At 41.8% G+C, this 17991-nt stretch overlaps 1 protein-coding gene across 3 annotated transcripts in view; it reads right to left on the reverse strand.

The window, feature by feature from the left end:
* Positions 1 to 17991, reverse strand: part of LOC137383425 (catenin delta-2-like) — a 552588-nt gene that overhangs the window by 210486 nt on the left and 324111 nt on the right. For all 3 annotated transcript variants that reach the window (XM_068056267.1, XM_068056277.1, XM_068056257.1), the window contains one exon: positions 1889 to 2021. In XM_068056267.1, coding sequence (XP_067912368.1) covers positions 1889 to 2021 — 133 coding nt within the window. The remainder of the gene's footprint in view (positions 1 to 1888; positions 2022 to 17991) is intronic.

Here is a 17991-nt window from a genome sequence, read left to right on the forward strand (position 1 = left end):
AACTCCAAAACTTAGGACCTAGGCAGCTGAAGGCATGGCTGCCAATGGTGGGGCAATGGAAATCGGAGGAGCAGAGAGATATCAGAGGGTTGTAGGGCTGGAAGAGGATAAGGAGGAGTGAGACCATGGTGTGATTTGAACACAAGAGTGAGATTGTTAATTTAATCGGGTTTACGGACTGGGAGGTGATAGGTGGATACATCATAGTACACTGCAGTAAAGTAAAATAAAATATGGGAACCTCAGTGTAATTCTTAAAATTGAGTAAAGCTCATCATCACTCCAATCCCATCCTCTCTTACATTTCCAAACCGAGGCACGTCTGCAAAAAAGCAGTGACAGGAGTTCTCAAACAAACCTAGTTAACGTATTCACAGCAGGAGCAAAATCTTTGCTTCAAAAAAGTGGATACAACTAGTATGGGTGTCCCTTCACATAAAAGTATAAATTGGCATGCCTTGGAAGAAAATGCTGATTTGTCTTCTAAAACGCTGACAAGCTCATACATAGATTAAAATATGGACGGTCAGCTGAAAAACCAAATGGTTGACATGTAAGTTCAGCTTAGCGTCTGCATTTTATAAATCCTGGGATGATCCTGCTTTAAAGTTTTTTGGGATTTCAAAGTACGAGACATAAAACTCCAAATGTATCAGACATTTCTTGTATCCAATGACACAGTGCAAGTTGTATCAGACTTTCTCTCTTCAATATAACTTGAGAAACAGTGCGATACAGTAAGCAATGGGTTATAAATGCCTAAGAAAGAACTTGCATTTATATAACGCCTTTCATGACCTCAGGACATACAAAAGCATTTTATAACCAATGACGTACCTTTGACGTATAGCCACTGTTGTAGGAAATGCGGCAGCCAATTTGCACACAGCAAGGTTCCACAAACAGAAATGTAATAATGACCAGACAATCTATTTTAGTGATGCTGGATGTGGGGTAAATATTGGCCAGGACACCAGGGAGAATGCCCTGCTCTTCTTCAAATAGTGCCATGGGATCCACCAGAAAGGGAAGATGGGGCCTCAGTTTAACGTCTCACATGAAAGACAGCAATTCCAACAGCACTCCACTGATGTGGCAGGGTGGATTATGGATTCAAGTCTCTGGAATGGGACTTGAGCCCATGACCTTCTGACTCAAAACCAGGAATGCTACCACTGAGCCATGCCTGACCTGTTGGGGCTCCTTGACTTGTTGGGCCCTGCCAGTGACAATTTTCATACCAATGTTTGTCAAAGGGTTATCACCGGTGTGAGTTTTCACATTGTTTTTCAGACCTTTCCTGAGCATTGGGAGCTGTTGACAGCCATAATCGTAAAGACACAAATGTAACTTTTGAGCAACTAGGAATGTACAACGTCGTCCATTGGCCATTTAGTATTCAAATGTTGCTGCTGGGACTCTTGAAATCTCACCATAGCATAAATGAGGCAAACGTGACCCACCAATAGCCACACCACATTCCAGCACTGCTCCCACTGGCAATTGTTTCCCAGGCTGTAAACCTGGCATCACACAGTGCATATATTTTCATTTTTCCTTGATGCTCAGTTATCTCCTCAAATGGTGGAAAACTGAGTGAACAGCATTTGAAGGTACAATTAACAAATATCACCTTACGTTGATTCCAAAATAAATAATAATTAATTTTGATGCTGATTAGGGACTGACTAACTATCATTGGCATGTGGGCGGACTTCATAAGTGGGTTTCAGTTCTACCATTTGTGATGGAAAAGCGTTAAGCTAATCATTTAATGGGTAAATAATTGCTAAGCACAGCTGACTGCTGGCAGGTTGAACATTGCTATTTCTAAATAGGAGATTATTTATTTAAACAGTACAGTAATGCACATCCACAGTGTACTCACCTCCGCCTTGATCTTATTGTCTCCAAAGCACAGGTGTTGCAGGTAGGCTGCTGCATTGGACTGCACTGAAGGGAACTGGTGCTGCAACATCTGGATGACCTCTGGCAGCTCAGGATCCCGCCAACCAAACTCTCTGCGGAAATATATTAAAATGATACTGAATTATTCTGAACAATTCATTCATTTGTTCAGCAAAAACAACACACAATCTTGGCTGAACAATATACAGGCATCCTGAATAAGTGTGATCTGTGTTATCCCTTGTCTCTGGCTTGTTTTTCAGGCACAGCCATTGGGGTCCTGAATATGAGCATTATCTATTTCACCATGTACAAACCAGACTTCATGTGGTGCTGCTTGGAAAATGTTGTTCTATATCATATCAATGAATCATTTTCATCATTATCCATGAAATGACACCAGAATATGAGACTACTGTCATTTTGTTATGATACTGTGACTCAAAACTGGTACACAAATAAAGTGGATTAGAGTACAATGAGGAGAGGAATAGCAGCACTGCAGATAAAGACACATTAGCTGAAGAAGTGTGTAAACAATTATGAATTAATGTACAACATAGGAACAGGAGTAGGTCATTCAGCCCCTCAACCTTTTCCACCATTCAATGAGATCATGCTGATCTGTATTCTAACTCTATCTTGTCTCCACATCTCTTAATATCCCTGGTTGGCAAAAAAAATCTATCAATCTCAGATTTCAAATTATTAACTGAATTACTATCGACTGCTTTTTGTGGGAGACAGTTGCTTACTTCTACCACCCTTTGCTTGAAGAAGTGTTTCCTAACTTCTCTCCTGAATAGAGTGGCTCTACATTGAAGGACATGTCCCCTTGTCCTAGACTGCCCCACCAGCAGAAAAAGGTTTCTGTATCTACCCCATCAAATCATTTCAAAGTCCTAAAAATTGCAACAAATCACCCTTTAACCTTCAATATTCCAAAGAAGACAAACTTAGTTTATGTAATCTCTCCTCAAAATTAAACCTTTAGAGACCTAGTAATATTTTGGTGAATCTGTGTTCCACTCCTTCCAAGGCCAATATATTCTTTCCAAGGTGCAGTGCCCAGAACTGTACACAGAACTCCAGATCTGAACAAAGGAAACTATGAAGGTATGAGGGGCAATTTGGCTAAGATGGATTGGGAAAATACATTAAAAGGTTTGACAGTAGACAAACAATGGCTAGTATTCACCGTTTACAGCAAATATACATTTCTCTAAGGCACAAAAACCCAACAGGAAAGGTGAATCAACCATGGCTAACAAAAGAAGTTAAAGATTGCATTAGGTCAAAGGAAGTGGCTTATAAGGTCGCCAGAAAAAGTGGTAAGCCCGAGGATTGGGAGGAATTTAGAGTCTAATAAAGGAGTGCCAAGAAACTGATAAAGAAAGGGAAAAAAGATTATGAATGCAAGTTAGCTAGAAACATAAAGGCAGACTGTAAAAGCTTCTTTAGGTATGTGAAAAGGAAATGATTAGCAAGGACGCATGTGGGTCCATTGCAGGTGGAGACAGGAGAGTTTGGTGGAGAATGAGGAAATGGCGGAGAGACTAAAAAATTACTTTGTGTCTGTCTTCATGGAGGAAGACACAGAAAATCTCCCAGAAATACTAGGGAACCAAGGGACTTGTAAAAATGAAGAACTGAAAGTAATTAGTAACAATAAATAGCTAGTATTTGAAAAATTAATTGGATTGAAAGTTGATAAATCCCCTGGACCAGATGAGCTACATCCCAGAGTATTGAAGGATGTGGCTAAGAGATAGTGGATTAGTGGTTATCTTTCAAAATTATATAGATTCTGGAAAAGTTCCTGCAAACTGGAAAGTAGCAAATGTAACCCCACTATTTAAGAAGGCAGCGAGAGAGAAAATGGAGAACTACAGACCTGTTAGTTTGATGTCAGTAGTAAGGAAAATGTTAGAATCTATTATAAAGGATGAGATAACTGGACACTTGGGAAAATAATGATATGATTGGGCAGAGTCAACATGGATTTGTGAAAGGGAAATCATGTTTGACAAACCTGTTGGGAGTTTTTTGAGGATGTTGCTTGTAGCATAGATAAAGGAGAACCAGTGGATATGGTGTATTTGGATTTTCAGAAGGCTTTTGAGAAGGTCCCACACAGGAGGTTAGTAAATAAAATTAGAACACATGGGATTGGGGTTAATATACTGATATGGACTGAGATGGTTAACAGACAGAAAACAGAGAGTAGGAATAAATGGGTCATTCTCAGGATGGCGGCTGTTACTAGTGGGGTACCACAAGGATCAGTGCTTGAGCCACAGCTGCTCACAATCTATATAAATGATTTGGATATGGGGACCAATTGTAATATTTCCAAATTTGCTGATGACACACAACTACATGGGAATGTAAATTGTGAGGAGGATGCAAGGAGGCTTCCAGGGGATTTGGACAGATTAAGTAAATGGGCAAGGACATGGCAGATGGAATATAATGTGAATGAGTGTAAAGTGATCCACTTCGGTAGAAACAACAGAAAAGCAGAGTATTTCTTAAATGGTGAGAGGTTGCTAAGTGTTGATGTCTAAAGAGACCTGGGTATCCTTGTTTGTGAGTCACTAAAAGCTAGTATGCTGGTGCAGCAAGCAATTAAGAAGGCAAATGGTATGTTGGCCTTCATTGCAGTAAAGATGTCTTGCTGCAATTGTATAAAGCTTTGGTGAGACCACACCTGGAGTATTGTGCACAGTTTTGTTCTCCTTATCTAAGGAAGGATATACTTGTCATAGAGGGAGTGCAAGGGAGGTTCACCAGACTAATCCCTGGGATGGCGGGATTGTCTTATGAGGAGAGATTGCAGAAACTGGGCCTGTATTCTCTAGAATTTCGAAGAATGAGAGGTGATCTCATTGAAACGTACAGAATTCTTACAGGGCATCACAGGGTAGATGTGGATAGGATGTTTCCTCTGGCTGGTGACTCTAGAACCAGGGGACACAGTCTCAGAATAAGGGGCTGGTCATTTAAGACTGAGATGAGGAGGAATGTTTTTACTCAGAGGGTGGTGATTCTCTACTCAGAGGGCTGTGGAAGCTCAATCACTGAGCATGTTCAAGACAGAAAGCGATAGAGTTCTGGATACTAATGACATAAGGGATATGGGGCTAGTGGGGGAAAATGGCATAGAGGAGATGATCAGCCATGATCTGTTTAAATGATGGAGCAGGTTCAATGGGCCGAATGGCCTACTCCTGCTCTTATTTCCTGTGATCCTATGTTGTCTAACTGGGGCGTTGTTTAGCTGCAGCAAAACATCCTTCCTTTTATATTCTAACCCTCTAGTTAGAAAGACTAACATTCCATTAGCCTTTTTGATTATTTTTGTACCTAATTACAACATTTTAGTGATCTGTGTACATGGACCCCTAAATTTCTTTGGACTTCCACTGTTCCTAGCTTTTCACCATTTGAAATACACTCAGATCTCTTTTGGTCCAAAATGGATAATCTCACACTTAACCTGCATTGAAATCTATCTACATCCATAGACATTCCCTTATCTACTACTTGAGTTACTTCCTCAAAAGTAGATTAGTTGGACACGAACTACCCTTAACAAATCTATATTGACTCTAATCAGCTTAAATTTCTCTAATTGCTCAGCCACTCTGACCTTGTTTATGAATTCCAACAACTTCCCCATAACAGATGTTAGACTAACAGGTCTATAGTTTCCTGGTTTCTCTTTCAGACCTTTCTTAAATAACTCCATCAATGGATTTCTGTTTTATCTACTGTTTATCTTTTGTTTTACTGTGAATACAAGATGAAGAGGCCCATAATGCAAGCATGAACAAGACTGAAAATGCAAGATAACCTAAATCAGGAGGTGATTCATTGAAGCCCAACTTGAGCTTTAAAAATCTAAAGACTGTAAAAGGGAGGAACTTTGGGGGAGGTAAGAATTTGTACAGCATTGAGGCACTTGGGAAGATGGATTTGTGAAGCCTGCCTGCTGAGTTTTGATTTCAATGTTGTGGGTAAGAATAGAAGGAAGAATGCACTGCATGGAGTTGAGAAGTATAGAAGGAACAAAAGAAAGAGTTCAGAGAATCAGAACCTCCTATGGTGCTAAGGATAAAATAAGGAGATAAGGAAGGTTTAAGTAGAAGGAGAAAGTTTGGAGGCTCGATCTGAGACAACACATATTTTTTTCTTGTATCTGGCCTACATTGCCAAAGAAGTGTTAAACTAACCTCCTTCAATACAGTAGCAACATTCTAGTCTTGGAAGTGCTTAGACTTTACACAGAATTATGGGCTGTTGATGGGAAAGAAAGTGCATAGTACAAAGAAAAACTTAAGCTTCTTGGAGGCAGCGTTAGCAATGCAGATGATATGCAAGTTTAACTTGATACCAGAGACCAAGTATGTAGGTCAAACAAGGACTAAGGGAGGAGTTGCAGCTGTTTATTAGACCACAAGAAAATATAGAAACTGTGTCTTTGAACAATTGAAGGAAACAAGATTTTCACTGCCTGATTGAAGGGAGAACAAGATGTATCGATTTAGACATTGGATTGAGAGAGATCTGGAAGTTGTGTCCATTGGGAGCATGTAACATTAAAGAAGTTGATTAGTGTAGAGTAAAATCATCATTGTTGGTCAATGAGTGGAGGAAGCCACTGCTATGAGGAAGGAACAGAGTAGAAGAGAGGACAAAGCTCTGTGGAACATCTGAGTTAAGTTAGAAAATCAACCATCAACAACAACACAGATCTCAAAACAAACATATTATACACACACTTATAAAGAGTCCTAATAATTAAATAAATCTGTACATTTCATAATCCTCCTTTACAACATTAACATTTTACAGAATTTCTGCAGCGTCTATATAAAATATACAGAACATTTGAAAGCCAGTTGTCATATTTTCCTCCTTTGTGATAAAGTGGGTTAAATATCTGTTTTTTCAAGTTTCAAACCAGTCAAATGGAGAAATTCAGTTTTAAAATATGATTTTCCTGAGAGCACAATTTCATTGGCAGCAATGAAAAAAACAACCAATCATAATGTGCCTTCAAAAATGAACCTTTCATGCTTATCTGCTGATCAGCCACCTAAACCAGTATATCAATATTTAGAGAAACTGTGAAGTTCAACTGTTTATTTAGAAAACAAGATTTCCATTTATATAGAGTCTTTCATGGTCCAACAATATCTGAAAGTTCTTCACAACCACTTAAATACTTTTTGAAGTATAGTCAGTGTTGTAATGTAGAAAAAACTGGCAGCATTTTTGTACACAGCAAGATCCCACAACAGCAATGTAATAATGACCAGAAAATCATATGCTGAGTGAGGTTGGTTGAGGGATAAATATTGCCCAGGATAAAATAAAATAATAAAAAGATGACTCGATGACTTGCAATATATTAAAGATTTCAAGGGATGTGGGGATAATGCGGGAAAATAGCATTGCGATAGAAGACCAGCCATGATCCAGTTCAATGGCAGAGCAGGTTCGAGCGGCTGAATGGCCTACTCCTGCTCCTATTTCCTATGTTCCTATAATGTAGAAACTGTGCAGCAAATATGGCAACTCGTTACAGAAAAGATTACCACCCATGTCAACAACTGTTGAGGATGTGGTGAGATCTGTTGCACCATTTGTTGTGAAAGTGCTTCCAATTTTTAATATTTTTTGAGGACTCATGTTTAAAAATGGTGGAAATGGATTCATTTGAAAGACCAAAGACACTCCATAGATGCTGGACTTTATTTTTTAAATGTCACTGGAAGGACTTGAGATTGTGTTCAAAAACAAATCCTTACTGGAAGTCACATGTCTTAAGCTAAGTGAACAGCAGGAGCTTTGGTGACTGGGGAAGTTATTTACAGAGAAGTGGCATGTCAAGATTTATGGTGGTCAAGAGCTGGTTTCGTATTGAATATTGTTTTGAGTCAGTTGGGGGTAAGTCTGCTAAGACAGACGTGCATAGTACAAAGAAAACTCTCCTTTTCCACCTCTTTGAGAAACCCTGAGAGTCTAGTGTGTGGACTGGAGAAATTGATGCCGCATTTCTCCAGAAAAGTTTGCCAGTCTAATCCTTGATGTCGCCTGAAGAGAACTGCTCCAAAAAGATTGCAGTGACAGCCATCTAAGAGTATCTGGATGCCAGACTAAAAGGGCCTGTGGAGAACATCGCACATCTTGTCCTTTTTTCCTTCCAGAATTAACAAGTATTTGGCCCTTTTTGTAAAGAGATCTCTGCAGAGGAAATTCTTTAATTTTGCTTAAAACGGTGTGTGTGTGTTGGGTTAATTTAGAAGAGAACTTTCATATTTCAACCTGGGTTTTTAACAAGCTTTGCATCTGTGTTGAATAAGTCTTCCTTCATAATAAATTAATAATTTTGTTGGTTATTAAGGAAACCTGGTTAGTAGATCTTATTCTGAAACAAAAATAAAATATATAATTGGCCACATCGGTGACTGGGTAAAACATTTAAATCTATGTTGTGACCCGCGGAGAAGTGGAACGAGAGAAAGTCAGTGCACTCCTCCAGCCTCAGTCGTAACACATTAAAGAAGGAAAAGTGACAATAGTACTGCAAAGATGCATCAATGTGAAAGAATGATACAGTCACTGGAAGGATATATACAAAAAACATAGTGGAATGTAAGCAAGGTGAGTTGCCAACTCTGGTTGGATGTATTCCTGGAGGTTTCAAAATATGGTTGCCTGCCACCAACTGCCCCTTCTGGACAAACAGACTTTTTCCCCTTTTATAAATACTTTTATAACTAATAAAGAATAGTGTTCAATGAAGATGAAAATTATACAAGAATTTTTTTACAGTCCCAATGATTTTTCTCCTGAGTTATTTGCAGCAGTGTCCAGATTAATCTTTAATTCTTGGACACTCCAGGGCAATCCTGGAGGGTTGGCAACCTGAGAGCAAGGCTGTAACTAGTGAGAGAGAGGTGAAGTTGGGCAGAATTAGCCATGCATACAGCACCCACTACAGTGGTCAAGAACTTCCAAGGGTCAAATCATCCTGTCTCATTCAATACTGTTCTCATTTATAAAGGCAAAATCTATATATAATTACAGAGCTCAGAATAAAATGCACAAAGTGCACATACTACTACATATGAGGACAGAATAGTAGACTTGCTTAGACAGGAATCCCGAGGTGGTTTTGGGCCTTGGATGGGGTAAGGGTGCACTGACCAACTGCTATCCACTATATTGTTTTTATATATTTCAGGAATTTCACAATATGTTACAACAACATGTCCACACATGATAATTAGTGCATAATGCTTGATGTCGAGTCAACAATGCTCAATGGATACATGTTTATGTATTCAGAATAACCCAAATATCTAAGTAGAGTGGTTCAGTCAGAGGAAAAATCACCACAGCACCATTCTCAACTGAACTGGACACAAGCCGAGATAAGCGCACTTGGGCAGATTACAGTGAGGTTGAGATGGGGGTTGATGAGGGGCAGCATGTATTGGCAGAGGTCCAGTGTTCTGTGCTCCCCACAGTTGCATGAGAATCCAATTTCAGTAGGTCTACTTGAAAGAAGTATTATGAAGCACATAGTCCATGTTGACAGTCCATATTGATGGTGGACAATTAAACAACTAACTGGATGAGGTGGCTCCACAAATATCCCCATCCTCAATGATGGGGGAGCCCAGCACATCAGTGCGAAAGATAAGGCTGAAGCATTTGCAACAATCTTCAGCCAGAAGTGCCAAGTTGATGATCCATCTCGGCCTCCTCCTGAGGTCCCCACCATCACAGATGCCAGATTTCAGCCAATTCGATTCACTCCGCATGACATCAAGAAACGACTGAAGGCACTGGATACTGCAAAAGCTATGGGCCCTGACAATATTCCGGCAATAGTACTGAAGACCTGTGCTCCAGAACTTGCCGCGCCCCTAGCCAAGCTGTTCCAGTACAGCTACAACACTGGCATCTACCCTGCAATATGGAAAATTGCCCAGGTATGTCCTGTACACAAAAAGCAAGACAAGTCCAACCCGGCCAATTACCGCCCCATCAGCCTACTCTCAATCATCAGGAAAGTGACGGAAGGTGTCATCAACAGTGCCATCAAGCGGCATTTGCTTAGCAATAACCTGCTCAGTGACGCTCAGTTTGAGTTCCGCCAGGGGCACTCAGCTCCTGACCTCATTAGAGCCTTGGTTCAAACATGGACAAGAGAGCTGAACTCAAGAGGTGAGGTGAGAGTGATTGCCCTCGACATCAAGGCAGCATTTGACCGAGTATGGCACGAAGCAGCCCTAGCAAAACTGAGGTCAATGGGAATCAGGGGGAAAACCCTCCGCTGGCTGGAGTCATTCCTAGGGCAAAGGAAGATGGTTGTGGTTGTTGGAGGTCAATCATCTGAGCTCCAGGACATCACTGCAGGAGTTCCTCAGGGTAGTGTCCTCGGCCCAACCATCTTCAGCTGCTTCATCAATGACCTACCTTCAATCATTAGGTCGGAAGTGGGGATGTTCGCTGATGATTGCACAATGTTCAGCACCATTCGTGACTCCTTAGATACTGAAGCAGTCTGTGTAGAAATGCAGCAAGACCTGGACAATATCCAGGCTTGGGCTGATAAGTGGCAAGTAACATTCGCGCCTCACAAGTGCCAGGCAATGACCATCTCCAACAAGAGAGAATCTAACCATCTCCCCTTGACATTCAAGGGCATTACCATCGCTGAATCCCCCACTATCAACATCCTAGGGGCTACCATTGACCAGAAACTGAACTGGAGTAGCCATATAAATACCGTGGCTACAAGAGCAGGGCAGAGGCTAGGAATCCTGAGGCGAGTAACTCACCTCCTAACTCCCCAAAGCCTGTCCACCATCTACAAGGCACAAGTCAGGAGTGTGATGGAATACTCTCCACTTGCCTGGATATGTGCAACTCCAACAACACTCAAGAAGCTCAGCACCATCCAGGACAAAGCAGCCCGCTTGATTGGCACCCCATCTACAAACATTCACTCCCTCCACCACCGATGCACAGTGGCAGCAGTGTGCACCATCTACAAGATGCACTGCAGCAATGCACCAAGGCTCCTTAGACAGCACCTTCCAAACCCGCGACCTCTACCAACTAGAAGGACAAGGGCAGCAAATGCATGGTAACACCACAACCTGCAAGTTCCCCTCCGTCACACACCATCCTGACTTGGAACTATATCGCCGTTCCTTCACTGTCGCTGGGTCAAAATCCTGGAACTCCCTTCCTAACAGCACTGTGGGTGTACCTACGCCAAATGGACTGCAGCGGTTCAAGAAGGCAGCTCACCACCAACTTCTCAACAGCAATTAGGGATGGGGAATAAATGCTGGCCTGGCCAGCGTCGCTCACATCCCATGAATGAATTTAAAAAAAAAAATTTTAAAGTCACCTGTCTTCATACACCTGACAGCTCTGAATGCATGGTCCTTCCATTGAGCAAAGCTTCATGCCAAGAGTGCTGTCTTCTAGAATATATACTCAAATCTCCAAGCAGACAAACTACATATCATCTTTGAGGGGAGATAAGCACTTCTTGTGTCCTGGGCAACCACATGTGCAGGAAGTGTCATCAGCTTAGGAGCTTGAGCTCCGGATTTCAAAGCTTGAGCAGCAGCTGGCATCACTGCATCCACGAGGTTGAGAACTACATGAATAGCACATTTCTGGTTGTGGTGACCCCACAGCTTTAGGGGGTGCAGGCAGAGAGGGACTAGGCGACTGCCAGACAGTCAAGCAAGCCCAGACACATAGTGCAGGGGTCTGCTGAATGCATCTCACTCTCCAACCAGTATTCAGTTCTGTATACTGGTGAGGGTGATGGTTCCTCTGGGGAATACAGCAAGAGCAAGTCCACAGTACCGTGGGTGGCTCAGTGGTGTGGGGGGAGGGGGGGAGGCAGAAGAGGAAGGTCAGGAAAGCAATACTGATGGGGGTCTCAATAACTAGGGAAGCAGACAGGTATTTCTGCAGCCGCAGACGTAACTCTGGGATGGTATGTCCCTCTCTGGTGCTTGGATCAAGGATGTCACTGAGAGCTGCAGAACATTCTGAGTGGGCAGGGTGAACAGCCAGGGGTCATGGTTCATATGGTACTAATGACATAGGGAGAAAGAGAGATGAGATTCTGCAGGCAGTTTTCAGGGAGCTAGGAAAGGCTTTGAAAAGTGAAAGCTCAAAGGTAGGAATCTCCGGATTACTCCCAGTGCCATGTGCTAGTGAGTACAGAAATAGGATAGTGCAGCTGAATGCCTGATTGGAGAGATGGTGCAGGAAGGAAGACTTCAGATTCCTGGGGTATTAGGACTGGGTTTTGGGGGAGGTGGGACCTGTACAAGCTGACGGTTTGCACCTCAAGAGGGCTAGGACCAATATCTTGGTGGGGAGGTTTGCTCGTCCTGTTGGGGAGGGTTTAAACTAGCTTGACTTGGGGACAGGAACTCGAGTGTAGATTCAGAAGAAAAAAAAGCAAAACTGGAAATAGAAGGCAGAAAATTAGTAAGCGAAGAGAGGAAGGCTGGAAAATGGACATCAAAAGAGTTGTTCGGTGATTAAAGGCATAAATTTCAGTGCACGGAGCCTAGTGAATCAAGATGATGAGTTGAGGACACAGATAGACACTTGGCAGGATGATATTATAGCTATTACTGAAACATGGCTTAAAGAAGGGCAGGGATAGCAGCCTAACATTCCTGGTTACGGGATTTATAGACAGGATGGAGAGGGGATAAAAACAGAGGGGGCTTCGCAATATTGGTTAAAGAAACAATCACAGCTGTGAGGAGGAATAATATGCTTGAAGGAGCATCAAAAGAAGCCATATGGGTTGAACAGAGGAACAAAATAAGGGGCAATCACAGTGCTGGGTGTACCTATGATAGACCGTCAAACAGTCAGAGGGAGATAGAAGAGCAAATATGTAGTCAAATTGCTGAAAAGTGCAAAAACAAAAGTGCAGTAATAGTAGGGGATTTCAACTACCCTAATATTAATTGGGATAAATTCAGTGTAAAAGGTACAGAGGGTGCAGAATTTTTCATGTATTCAGGTGAAAGGGATATCAGTGGGAGAGCATTTTAGTCGTAGTGATCATAATTCAATTAGAGTTAGAGCTGTTATGGAAAAGGATAAAGATAGGTCAAGAGTACAAAGTTTTAAATTGGGGAAAGGTCAATTTTACGAAGCTGAAAAGTGATTTGGCAAAAGTTGACTGCAAAAAGCTACTTGAAGGTAAATCAGTCTCAGAGTAGGGGGAGGCAAAGAGCAGCTAAAGAGGGTTCAGAACCAATATGTTCCGAAAAAAAAGGGATGGGACTCATACATCTAGACCCCCCGGATATCAAAGAACATACAGAGTAGGAGAAGGCAAAAAAAGAAAGCTTATGTTAGATGTCAATAGCTCAATATTGCAAAAAGCCAAGAGGTATATAGAAAGTGTAGAGGTGAACTTAAAAAAAAATTAGGAAAACAAAATAGAGACAGCATAAAAAAAAACAAATAAAATCAAGGAAAACCCAAAGATATTTTATAAATACATTAAGGGCAAGAGGATAACTAAGGAAAATGCAGGGCTAATTAGAGACCAAAAAGATAATTTGTGCGTGGAGACGCAAGATGTGGGCAAGGTTAGAACATAGAACATAGAACATAGAAAAATACAGCACAGAACAGGCCCTTCGGCCCACGATGTTGTGCCGATCTTAATGAATACTTTGTGTCTGTTTTCACAAAAGAGAGAGACGAGGCAGGCATTGTACTTAAGGAGGAGTGTGAAATATTGGATGGGATAAACATAGTGAGGGGGAAAATTTAAGGTGTTTAGCATCCTTGAAACTGGATAAATCACCAGGTCATAAAATGTATCTCAGGCTGCTAGGAAAAAGAAAAGAAGAAATAACAGAGGCTCTGACCATCATTTTCCAATCCTCTATGACTACAGGTGTAGTGCCGGAGGACTGGAGGACTGCTAACATTGTACCATTGTTTTAAAAGGGAGGAAGCAATAGCCTGAGTAATTACAGGCCAGTCAGTCTAATCTTGGTGGTGGGTAAATTATTGGAAAAAATTCTGAGATTCGATATAAGAACATAAGAAACAGGAGTAGGAGCAGGCCATTCAACCCTTCAAGCCTGTTCCGCAATTCAATTAGATCATTGGCTGATATTCTACTTCAACACCATTTTCCTGCCCTATCTCCGTATCCCTTGATGTTTCTATCGATCTCACTCTTGAACATACTCAACCACAGAGCCTCCACAGCTGTCTGGGCAGAGAATTCCAAAGATTCACCACCCTCTGAGTGAAGAAATTCCTCCTCACTGTCATATACAGAGGCACAGATCAATCAAGGACAGTCAGCATGGATTTGTTACGGGTAAGTCGTGTCTGACTAACCAATCATCACATTAAAGGAAGGATGTGATCACACTAGAGAGGTTACAGAAGGGATTTATGAGGACATTCTCAGGAATGGAGAATTTTAGCTATGAGGAAACATTCATATGAATCATAGAAAGTTTAAGGCACAAAAAGAGGTTACTTGTCCCATCGTGTCTGTGCTGGCCGAAAAACGATCCACCTATTCTAATCCCACCTTCCAAAATTTTGTCCGTAGCCCTGCAGATTACGGAACTTGAGGTGCATACCCAGACTCCTTTTGAATGAGTTGAGGGTCTCTGCCTCAACTACCCTTTCAGGCAGTGAGTTCCAGACCCCCACCACGCTCTGGGTGAAAATCTTTTTCCTCATCTCCCCTCTAATTTTTCTACCAATCACTTTAAATCTATGCCCCCTAGTCACTGATCTCTCTGCTAAGGTGAATGGGCCCTTCACCTCTACTCTATCCAGGCCCCTCAAAATTTTGTACATTTTGATCAAATCTCCCCTCAGCATTCTCTGTTTCAAGGAGAACAACCCCAGCCTATCCAATCTTTCCTCATAGCTGCATTTTTCCAGTCCTGGCAACATCCCTGTAAATCTCCTCTGTACCCTCTCTGGTGCAATTACATCCTTTCTGTAATGAGGTGAGCAGAATTGCACACAGTACTGAAGTTGTGGCCTAACCAATGAGTTATACAGTTCCAGCATAACCTCCCTGCTCTTATATTCTATACCTTGGCTAATAAAGGAAAGGATTCCATATGCCTTTTTAACCACCTTATCAACCTGTCCTGCCACCTTCAGGGATCTGTGGACACTCACTCCAAGGTCCCTCACTTCTCAGTATTTTCCCATTAATCATGCATTCCTTTGCCTTGTTTTACCTCCCCAAATGCATCACCTCACACTTAGAGTCATAGAGAGATACAGCACTGAAACAGGCCCTTCGGCCCACCGAGTCTGTGCCGACCAACAACCACCCATTTATAATAACCCTACATTAATCCCATAATCCCTACCACATTCCCACCATTCTCCTGCCACCTACCTACACTAGGAGCAATTTACAATGGCCAATTTACCTATCAACCTGCAAGTCTTTGGCTGTGGGAGGAAACCGGAGCACCCAGTGGAAACCTACGTGGTCACAGGGAGAACTTGCAAACTCTGCACAGGCAGTACCCAGAACCGAACCCGGGTCGCTGGAGTTGTGAGGCTGCGGTGCTAACCACTGTGCCATTGTGCTACAGGTTGAATTCCATTTGCCACTTTTCTGCCCATCTGACCAGACCATCAATATCTTCCTGCAGCCTACAGCTATCCTCCTCGCTATCTACCACACGGCCAATCTTTGTGTCGTCTGCAAACATCTTGATCATGCCCCCTACATTTACGTCCAAATCGTTAATATATACCAGAAAAAGCAGGGGACCTAGTACTGAGGCCTGCGGAACGCCACTGGAAACAGCCCTCCAGTCACAAAAACACCCGTCAACAATTACCCTTTGTTTCCTGCCACTGAGCCAATTTTGTATCCACCTTGCTGCATTTCCCTGAACCCCATGGGATTTTATTATTTTAACCAGTCTGCCATGTGGGACCTTGTTAAAAGCCTTGCTAAAATCTACGTAGACCATATCAACTGCACTACCCTCATCTATCTTCCTTGTTACTTCTTCAAAAAACTCGATCAAGTTGGTCAAACAAGATCTTCCCTTAACAAATCCACGCTGACTATCCTTGATTAATCTGTGCCTTTCTAAGTGACAGTTATCCTGTCTCTCAGAATGGATTCCAGTAATTTGCCCACTACAGAGGTTAGACTGACTGGTCTGTAATTATTCGATCTATCCTTCAGTCACCTTTTAAGCAGAAGTACAATATTAGCAGTTCTCTAGTCCTTTGACACCACACCTGTATCTAGTGGGGACTGGAAAATGATGGCCAGACCTTCTGCTTTTTCCTCTCTTGCTTCTTTTGACAGCCTAGGGTACATTCCATCCAACCCTGGTGATTTATCAACTTTCAAGGATGCTAATACCATTTATACTTCCTCTCTCCATATGTTTATCACATCCATTGGATAGGCTGGGTTTGTTTTCTCTGGAACATAGAATTCTGAGGGGAGATTTAATTGAAGTGTGTAAAATTATGAGCGGACTAGATAGAGTCAACAGGATTGACCTCTTTCTGTTAGCAGAGAATTCAATAATGAGGGAGAATAGATTTAAGGCAATAGAAAGATTAGAGGGGAGTTAAGGAGTATTTTTTTACCCAGAAGGTTGTGGATGTCTGGAACTCACTGCCTGAAAGGATGATAGAGGCAGAAACCCTCATCACATTTAAAAAACACTTGCATAAGCACTTGAGGTGGCATAACCGACATGGCTACAGAGCAAGAGCTGGAACATGGGATTAGAGTGAATAGCTCTTTTTCAGCCGGCACCATGGGACAAAAGGCCTCCTTCTGTGCCGTAAATTTTTCTATGTTCCTTTCTCATTCTCCAAAGGACTGCAAAACTCTTGGCTTTGTCAGAAGGAAAACATCAGGGTCACACCTTGGGACGTGTACACTAGTGGATTAGTTTCTGGTGGGAGTAGCAGATCATTCACAGTATAATAGCTCTTTATATTTAAGTATGGCACAGGATTTCTGATAAGCAGCTGAACAGCTCAAGGCAGACTGTCAGTGAAGCCCCAAACCATGGGGGCGCTGCCAATTTGTTAAGAAAATCTATTTACCTTTAGGTGCCTCTTGTATTGTACATAGCTTGGGGCATGTTACATGTTCTACTGGTGCATCTCCGCCATTTACACCACACTGCATCATTTACACCACATTATACCATTTTCACCACATCACACCATTCACACAATACATCACATCATTTACAACATATCACACCATTTACACCACATCACACCATTCATGCATTACACCGTTAGCATGACATTAGAGCATTCACACCACATTACACTATAAACACTACATTACACACAGAACCAACATTACGTCATTCAACCCATATTAGCCGAATCACGCCACATTACAACCAGACCAACATGACATAACTTTTTATTCACATCAACTTTTTCCCTCATGCATGTCAGAGAGTGGGAAATATGTATAAAATTGTGTCAAGTGAAAGAGAAAGGGAGTAACAATTAAGTATGTGAATTGTTAGAATTATAATTTTGTGTTGGCTTCAAACCAACAATTTGCAATCAAGGCTTTTGTTTGAAGAAATTCTGGACAGTTTCCACCCAGTGCCATAGGGTAAATCGCCACTCAACAATTGTGTGAGTTAATAGTGATTTGGGTGATAGCATTAAGGCAAACCAGAAGGTATATTCAGCAGTTTGGGAGAATGAAAGATAACACAAACGTGCAGGCATTGCTTTCCCGAGGCTCCCATTTATAAGCAGATTTGTCAGTTTAATGTGAGGTAAGTCCTGACTGTGCCGTATCTGATTTAACAGCATGCAGCTCTGCTGTCACTGGATTCAAAGATGAAAATCTTCCACATCCCAGTAAACACAGATTACACTATGTAATTTTTTTCAGTGTGTTAAATTAGACTGCTCAATTGCAAAGAGAATTGTGCCAGTTATGACCCTGCCCCACTCAACAAGTTACAAATTCCAAAATATTTGCAG

The sequence above is a fragment of the Heterodontus francisci genome, chromosome 2, assembly GCF_036365525.1.
Source record: "Heterodontus francisci isolate sHetFra1 chromosome 2, sHetFra1.hap1, whole genome shotgun sequence".
Taxonomy (NCBI): domain Eukaryota; kingdom Metazoa; phylum Chordata; class Chondrichthyes; order Heterodontiformes; family Heterodontidae; genus Heterodontus; species Heterodontus francisci.